This window comes from Scyliorhinus torazame, chromosome 22 (assembly GCF_047496885.1).
Source record: "Scyliorhinus torazame isolate Kashiwa2021f chromosome 22, sScyTor2.1, whole genome shotgun sequence".
NCBI lineage: Eukaryota > Metazoa > Chordata > Chondrichthyes > Carcharhiniformes > Scyliorhinidae > Scyliorhinus > Scyliorhinus torazame.
The window spans coordinates 105,061,812-105,070,774 of record NC_092728.1 but is presented as its reverse complement, the minus strand read 5'-3'; the positions used below and the strand labels follow the sequence as shown (position 1 = coordinate 105,070,774).

The 8,963-nt window shown below is 43.5% G+C and overlaps 1 protein-coding gene across 1 annotated transcript; it reads left to right on the top strand.

The window, feature by feature from the left end:
• The first annotated feature begins 2,744 nt into the window (after positions 1-2,744).
• On the top strand, positions 2,745-8,596 carry bbln (bublin coiled coil protein). Its single transcript, XM_072488816.1, has 2 exons — positions 2,745-2,920; positions 4,380-8,596. Exons 1-2 carry the CDS (start codon positions 2,851-2,853, stop codon positions 4,565-4,567), a joined length of 258 nt encoding a protein of 85 aa, XP_072344917.1. The 5' UTR covers positions 2,745-2,850; the 3' UTR covers positions 4,568-8,596.
• Positions 8,597-8,963: the final 367 nt, after the last annotated feature.

Sequence of the window (8,963 nt, the reverse complement as noted above, 5' to 3'; positions counted from 1 at the left end):
ACATCGTTTTAACCTTGTGCAATCTCACCCCCTCCCTCAAAAAAAAGATTTACCAAAATCGTTGGTGAATTTAATTTTGGTTGTACAACGGAAATGTTTTGGCTCACAATCAATTTTTAAAAAATCTTTATTGTCACAAGTAGGCTTACATTAACACTGCAATGATGTTACTGTGAAAATCCCCTAGTCGCCACACTCCGGCGCCTGTTCGGGTACACAGAGGGAGAATTCAGAATGCCCAATTCACCTAACAAGCACGTCTTTCGGGACTTGTGAGAGGAAACCGGAGCACCCGGAGGAAACCCACGCAGACACGGGGAGAATGTGGAGACTCCACACAGACAGTGACCCAAGCCGGGAATCGAACCTGGGACCCTGGCGCTGTGAAGCAACAGTGCTAACCGCTGTGCCACCGTGCCGCCCAATCACAACTCCAGATCAACAATTGCTTCCCAAACTTTCAAAACCAAAGTTTGCCTCTTTTAATCTACTGGTGTTATCATCTCCAAAAAACCTAACTAAAGTTCCTCCTTTTTCAGACGGGCCACAATGAATAAAACCTAAATCGTGCATGAGAAAGAAAATGAATTAAGTCATAATCTGGCATCAATATTTGCTCCCTCATAGAAATGGTCACACATGACCAGCTTAGTGAACATAAGAGAAGCAAGAGTAGGCCCAGTGGCTTGCTCTGTCATTCGATAAGATCACAGTTAATCTACCTTAGCTCCACTTTCCTGCTCCATCCCCATATCTCTTGGTGGTTACGGAGCAGTGATTCTCAAACGGTTTTGGTTCAAAGATCCATTTTCAAATGGATTCATAATCATAGACCTTCACCATCTAAGTTAAAATGCTATATAATGCTGTTTCAATGTGCTTCAATAATGCATTTAAGAAACAGGGATTTACTTGCAGTTGTCAGTTAGGTGTGTGTGTGGAGGGGGGGGGGAGAAACTAGAGAGAGCAGAAGGGGCCAATGTATGTGTGTGTATTGGGAGGGGCGGCACGGTGGCGCAGTGGCTAGCACTGCTGCCTCATGGCACTAAGGACCCGGGTTCGATCCAGCCCCCAGGTCACTGTCCATATGGAGTTTGCACATTCTCCCCGTGTCTGCGTTGGTCTCATCCCCACAACCCAAAGATGTGCAGGGTAGGTGGATTGGCCTAAATCAGGGTAGGTGGATTTAGCCTAAAGGGCTAAATCTGCCCTTTAATTGAAAAAAAAGAATTGGGTACTTTAAATTAAACTTTTTAAAATGTGTCTGTGTTGGGGAGGTGGGGGGAGTGCATGGTTGGGTAGAATGTGGAGAAAGTACTTGGGGAGCAGGGGCGAATAGGAGCATTGGGGAGGCACACTACAGTGAGAAACCTGGTGAGAAACTTGTATTGTCTTACACCTTCTAGCACCTCAGGATTTGCCAAAGAGTTTTACAGCCAGATATGTACTCTGGAAGAGGAGTCATGGTTGGGAAATGTCGCAGCTTCTTTGCAGGCAACAAGTTCTCACAAACAACAATGAGATAAATGGTCAGATCATCTGAAGAGATATCTGTACTTTCTGGAGAGGATAGAAAATTATGTGATAGTACTCCTGATTGTGAATGGGTTGTTCTTCAAAACTCTGCACCTCCTTACTCAAACTACAAATACAGTGACCCCTCCTTGTGGAGCTGATCATGATTGACATGGATACATGGATGTGTCAAATCTGCCACTTGTCCCATTCCAGGGCTCCAGTTACGCACTGTGTAAGAATTCAGAACTCTTGATAGTGGGCCGTCCTGAGAACCTACGCAACAGTTTTGTATCCTGATTATTGACTTGGATATTTAATATTGGTGTTTGCATTGGAGGTGAACAGAATCAGCAACTTAAAAAAAAAAAATTTAGAGTACCCAATTCTTTTTTTTCCAATTAAGGGCCAATTTAGTGTGGCCAATCCACCTACCCTGCACATCTTTGGGTGTGCGGGTGAGGCCCACACAGTCACGGGAGAATGCGCAAACTCCACACGAGCAGTGACCCAGGGCCGGGATCGACTGCGCCATCGAGCTGTCCCAGCATCAGCAACTTCGAGAGATGGCCAGCATTTATTTTGGCAAAACAAGAAATTGAGAATGAGCAATTGACATATGAGACAGCATATAGATCTGGTCGTGATGGACCATCTATATCACAAGGTTGTGTGAGTAAGTTTCATGTAGGCACACAATCTAGGCCAACACTCACAGTGCAACGCTGTGAGAGTTCTGTACTGTCGGAGGAGCCATCTTTGAGATTGGACATTAAACCAAGGCCCTACCGACTTTCTCAGGTGGATATAAAACATTTCACAACCACTATTTTGATGACTGGAAAAGGAGTTACTACAGTTGTTTATTAGATATTGAAGGTGCTACATAAATGCAAGTCTTTTTTTGTAGTTTGGTTTGTCACAAATGTTGCACCAATTCCAGTAAGTTGTTCAATCTGTTATATTCAGTTCACTTCACTCTAATGTATTGTTCTGGAAACCAATTTGTGGTCAGGATTTACCCCTTTAAATGTGTAACAACCTGCCCATAAATTACAGACAAGGGGCTTCACAGCCAGGCAGCTTCCTTTGTGCCTGCGGCCAATTTTTAAAAAATGACAAGTTTGGCTTTGTATTTTTAATTGTGATATTAATGACGGTGTTGTGCTCGGGAATGATTATCCCGAACTGGGTGGGGTGGGGGTGTGCCTTGTTGTCAGGCGGCTCCGCGACAGCCGCTGCTAGGACCCCACACAGCTGAGTTTGTTACAGTGGAAGGTGCCGGATTCCGAGCGGCGACTCCACCCCGGGGCCGCTGCTGCTGCCAACCCGGCCATGTCGGGGCCCAATGGGGAGCCGAGTGTCACCGCGGGCCGGGAGGAGGAGGAGCTGGTGCCCGAGGAAGGTAAACCCGGCAGAGGTTATCAAGAGGTTACCCCCTGTTCCAGATCACCCCCCCCCTCCCCACCTGACCTGACACCCCCCTCCATACCCAACCCAGCACATTGGCAGAACACCCCCCACCTCCCCAACCTGACCTGACACCCCCCTCCATACCCAACCCAGCACATTGGCAGAACACCCCCCACCTCCCCAACCTGACCTGACACCCCCCTCCATACCCAACCCAGCACATTGGCAGAACACCCCCCACCTCCCCAACCTGACCTGACACCCCCCTCCATACCCAACCCAGCACATTGGCAGAACCTCCCCCCCTCCCCAACCTGACCTGACACCCCCCTCCATACCCAACCCAGCACATTGGCAGAACACCCCCCACCTCCCCAACCTGACCTGACACCCCCCTCCATACCCAACCCAGCACATTGGCAGAACACCCCCCACCTCCCCAACCTGACCTGACACCCCCCTCCATACCCAACCCAGCACATTGGCAGAACCCCCCCCCCCCAACCCAACAACTTGGCAGAACCCCCTCCAACCTGACACCTTGACAGGACTCCATTAGATTACTCCAGCAGACCCTGAGATGGAAAGTGTCGAATTAGATTTTCATTATGTTTGGGAGCTGAGGGAGTGCAGCACTGTCAGAGCTGCCATTCTACAGATGAGAATTTAAACCTTCACCCCACCTGCCATCGAAGACAAAATGTGCTGTTATCCCCGATATCCAGTCAACACTTAACATCACACATCTGTGTGTGGGATCTTGCTGGGTGCAAAGTTGCTGCATTACAATAGTGACCATGTTTCAAAACGAGATTTGCAGAAAGGATTTACCAGGATGTTTCCAGGAATGGGGGACGTTAGTTACAAAGTTGTGTCGGAAAAGTTAGGATTCTTCTCTTTGGAGATCGAGGGGGGTGGGTGAATTGATAGAGATATACAAGATTATTTCAGGTTGGATAAGGTAGACGAGGGAAAACTGTGGCTATTAGCTGATGATACTAAGGCTAGGTGACACAGGTTTAAGATTTTGAGCAAGAAATGCAGGGGAATGTGAGGAAGAGTGAATGGTAATGATTTAGAACCCGATGCCCATGAGTCTGGTGCAAGTGGAAACAGTAATTTCAAAAGGAAATGAGATGGACACTTGAATGCTATAAACCTGGGATTGAGCCGGGGAGTGGGACTGACTAGATTGCTCTGTGGAGTTAGCATAGGCTCAATGGGTTGAATGGTCTCGTTCTGTCCCATAAATGCCTCTGTGACTTAATTTGATGTAAAGTATTTTGGGATGTCCTGAGATTATTTCTGTTGTCGAGACTGGTGAGACCCCTTAAGTGGTCACACTAAAATTGTCACCTCTTAGTCTGCCACAAATATATTCCTTTTTTCTGTAACTTATTCTGCTGACAGTTAAATCTTGTATTCTTCACCTCACTTCCCCTTCTCGGCAGAATACGCTGCACTCAATCTGATGCTTGACCAAATCAACTCTTGCCTGGACAACCTTGAGGAGAAGAACGATGCCCTGAATGCAAAACTTCATGAACTGCTGGAGTCAAATCGCCAGGCGAGGATGGAATTCAGGCAGCAACAAATGGATGCAACGCCGCCAACAGATTCCCAGGACCGCAGTACTTGACTCTGATCACCATTTCTCTATCAAGCTCTAACATTACATGTCCTGCTTAAGGATTGCTAGCAACTTTATTCTCCTGTGACACTGGCCAGTTTAATTTGTTGTATTGAGCTGCAGTTCTGACATCTTCAGTCTTTATTAATATCTTTCTATTGGTTTTGGCTGTGTAATTTCTGTTGTTTCCTTCCAGAGGAAGCTCATTTGTGACAGATGCTGTGCTCCAATTGTGAGTTATCATGAGATCAGAAATCTTATTTCAATGGGATACAAATAATTAAAAAAGTTGAGTGTTAGATCCCATGGAGCATTGTAGTTCATTTGACTGGTACCTAGTGTTTAGAATCCACCATACTGTTAATTTTGTATTTTTCCAGCGTCAGCCATAGTTCAGCGGGCACAATTCTGAAGAGCAGGGAGACCTGGCCAATATTTACCTCTCAATCAGCATCAGAAAACCACTGGGGTTTGCAATGTGCAGATTAGCAGCTCCATTCCTCACATTACACCACCAGTGACATTTCAGAAGTATTTCATTGGTTGTAAGGTTGGTTCTTTGGGGAATCTGATGATCATGTAAGGTGCAAAATAAATGCAAAACCTTCTCGAATTTGAACATATAGAATCAGAACCTCTGCCAACCATTCCACCCATTCATTCACCAAAATCTGTATAAAACGTTAAACCTAAACATTCCTTTAACCCTCCCTTTGCTAAGGGTTTATGCCATTTTATGCAATTTGTGATGTATTGTTTGTCTTATTTATACCTTTTAAGATCTTAACTAATAATCACCTGAGCCCCCCTTTGGTAAACATTCCCAGATTCTGTGGCATCGCTGCATTATTCAGGTAGCCAGTAGCAAAGAGAAATCTGGTGACCAAAACTGTACCTGGTATTGCAGACTGCTGCTCAATCCTTGAGATTGATCCCGTGACCCTCTTATCCAGTTTTCTGTCTTTACTGAATGTTTCTGCTGGTCCTGTAATCTACATTTAAATCTATGTTACTCAATTTGACTGTTGTGTCACATGTTGTAATTTGTGCATTGAAAATCCATCGTTGAGAAAATGGTTTGAAAAATCATATGTATCGAGAACACCCAAGTCATTCTGAATCGAAAAACATCTTGCAACATGTTTTTTGCTGTTTTACTTAGCATAGATGTCAGTGTGTAAGCCTCCCAAAAAGTGTTCCAAAACGGGTGCAAATGGGTTAAATTATGAATCGCCAGTGTGGGTAATTGCCATTTTGAAATTTGAAAAGAAAACGTAACTCTGATAATTCATAATTAATGTGGCACTGTTCATTGAATAAATTATTTGTACAAAGATACTTTGAACAACAATGAAAGCTTTTTAAAAACTAGCAAATTAATCGTTTGATGCAAGAGTTCATTGAGTCACTTTATCTATGGCATGACTGGATCCCACTCTGGATCAGAATCATCCTTCTCGCCATCCAATGAATTGGACGTCCCACATTTTTTTGAATGATCTGATGACATATGATTCTTCTGTCAATCATCCACCTTCATTGTATGCAAGTCCCTTGGATGCATGCATAAAAAACAATTCAAAGGTTGAGCTATAGATATTAAACCTCTTGGCAGAACTTCAATTTAGGTGTTATTTCTCTGCAGGCAACTCTTGATTTAGTCAGTTTTATGGGATCGGGACATGCCCCACAACAATAATAAACTAAACTCTTCACGCAGGCCACTGGGCAGCCTATTATACACATTATAAATCCATAACCTCCCTTCATCCTCATCCACCCAACCTTTGTCATGGACATACACAAAACCTATACTGAGAATTTGATTTTTTGGCATGGTTTAAGTTTGAAAATGACCATAGGCTTGAATTTCATTCCTTTGGCCATGGAGGCTAGTGCCACCATGAATCTGGTCTTCTCGTGTCCTGCAGATTTCACTAGAACTGTTTTCAAACGTTTCAACTCCACAGTTCGATTGCTGGGCCTATTGAAATTCAAGTTGTTTTTTGCTACTAACGCTGGGAACTGGGAACTTTGGCATCAAGGTCTTTTGGTAGTCTGAGCGATTTTGGTCTTCTGCCACAACACCAGACACTGTGGTTCCATAAATTCGCTACACCAACTAACCGTAGCTCTGAAATATTTGCTGGACTCCGGGTTTGATTTGGCTTTTGAGTGAGCATTTAATTTCTAGTGATGGTGTAACCATTTCGTTAAAAGATTCTCAAAATCAGGCCAGTGACTGGTCCCTGTTCTCATGGTGCATCTTTTTCACAGTAGATTGCACCTTCCATCCTTGCACCAGATTTTCACTTCCACTGAATTCCCTTGCTGCAGCAGTTATTTGCAGAGTTGGCAAATGTTGCAACTTTTAGTTTGAGACCAGCTTCACCATTTGATTCACTGGAAGACCCGTGTCCTAATTCTAGGGTCTGCTCTGTGCAGGCGTGTCTGAGACTCCCATGTGTGTCCACAACACAGTCTGTATCACTTGCTCGAACCCTTGTGCCGAGTTAAGAGGTAAATAAAATATGCATTTGTGGAGCAGAAATTTGAGGCTGAGTACTAATGCGACTACATAGCATGTTACGGCTGAAAAGGGAAGTCAGTTTATATGCCAAGTATAGCAAAAACAATTTTGGGGGCCAGAGGAATGGGTTTATCTTGTACACCATGTAATCTGGTAAATTACAGCTTGCTCCTGATTTGAAAATTTCTCAATGAACAGTTTACACTGCTTCTAAAATTAATTGAATGGAGGAACAAATTACAACTACTGTGAAAATCTATAATTTAGCAGCAACCCTTCTTAATATACTGTAAAATCCTCCTGTGCTAGAATAATTCTATGATTTTCGGCATCTGCAATGAATAATATTGAAACCTGCAAAATTCTGAGGGGGCTTGATACTGCGATGTTTCCGCTGGCGGGAGGGGGCAGTCTCGGGAAAGGGCCTGTAATTTAGGACTGAGATTAGGAGAAATTACTTCAAAGGGTCTGAATCTGTAGACTCTTCGACCAGAGGGTTGTGGCTGCTCTGACATTTAAGGCTGGGATAGACAGATTTTTGGTCTCTCAAGGAACTAAGGGATATGACCAGCAGGAGGGGTTTGAAGCCCAAGATCATACCGATTGGTTGAGCAGGCTCGATGGGCCATATGGTCTACTTCTATTTATGTGCTTGTTCAATATTTTGCTTCTGTAACACTATTCAAGTTAATCCTTTTATTTCCTCTACGGATTTGTTATGCCCACAGAATCGTGCAATAATTTACCACTGCCGTAACTGGGATGTTGAGTGCCAAGTTTTCTCTCCAACTTGCCTCTGCAGCATTTATTGCTATTTCCTTGAATTATATAAGAATTGATCAGCTGTTTTGTTTCAGGGAGGTAACAATTCAGAGTGGGTGTTATTATTTTGCAACAGAACAATGTGAAAGGATCAGAACCAACCTGAATACAAGTATCTATATGCACCATTTGTACAAACGATAATGTAGCTTTAGTTGTTAAAAAAGTGCAATGTGCAAGCAATGACATTCTTACGGTGTACACATCTCATTATGGAATGTAAATTATACTTGATCAGTCTTGTTGAAAAAAAACATTTTGTCAAAGCTTTTCATCTTGCACTCATCAGAACAATTTCTAGGATACCAATGCAGGCGGCATGGTGACACAGTGGTTAGCATGGTGGTCAATTCGAACCTTGGTTGATTGTGTGGAATTTGTACTTTATCCCCATGTCCATGTGGGTTTCCTCCCACAGTCCAAAGACGTGCAGGTTAGGTGGATTGGCTATGCTAAATTGCCCCAAGATGTGCAGGTTAGGGTGGGGTCAGGGTGGTGGAGTGGACTTAGCTTTAGAGGGTCGGTGCAAACTCAATGGGCCAAATAGCTCCTGTAGGAATTCTATGGCTCTAAAATGTTTTTTTTTTCAGCAACACTCAAGTTCTGTACTAGCAAATGACTATTAGATCTGTTTGAGAGCAGTTGATTTAATATGCTGTTGACTTAATAAACTGATCGATTACTGAGTTGCAGTTTTATTGGATGTTAAACAGATGGAGAGTTTGGAGCTGATCTGATAAGATATTTACCCCATCTGATTTTCATTTAAAAAAAAAAAATTTTTAATTAAAGGTTTTCATAAAATATCAATAACAAAATGAGAAAAAAAACCCAACAGAGTTAAGTACAAAACATGATCTAAAAAAGCAACCCCTCAAACCCCTCCCCCCCCTGTACAGAAATAAATTAACAATAACACCCCGACTTAACACAACAGGTGCATACACCCCCTCAGACCCTCCAGTGTAAATAACATAAACAAAAATAAAGTAACCCCCCCCCCCCACGCTGCTGCTGCCATTGACCAATGTCTATCGTTCTGCCAGAAAGTCT

What these genes read in the sequence shown, in the direction of transcription:
- bbln (XM_072488816.1), top strand. Translation starts at nt 2,851, where the DNA reads ATGTCGGGGCCCAATGGGGAGCCGAGTGTCACCGCGGGCCGGGAGGAG. An exon ending in GGAGCTGGTGCCCGAGGAAG is followed by an intron (nt 2,921 to 4,379) that starts GTAAACCCGGCA and finishes CCTTCTCGGCAG; the next exon opens with AATACGCTGCACTCAATCTG.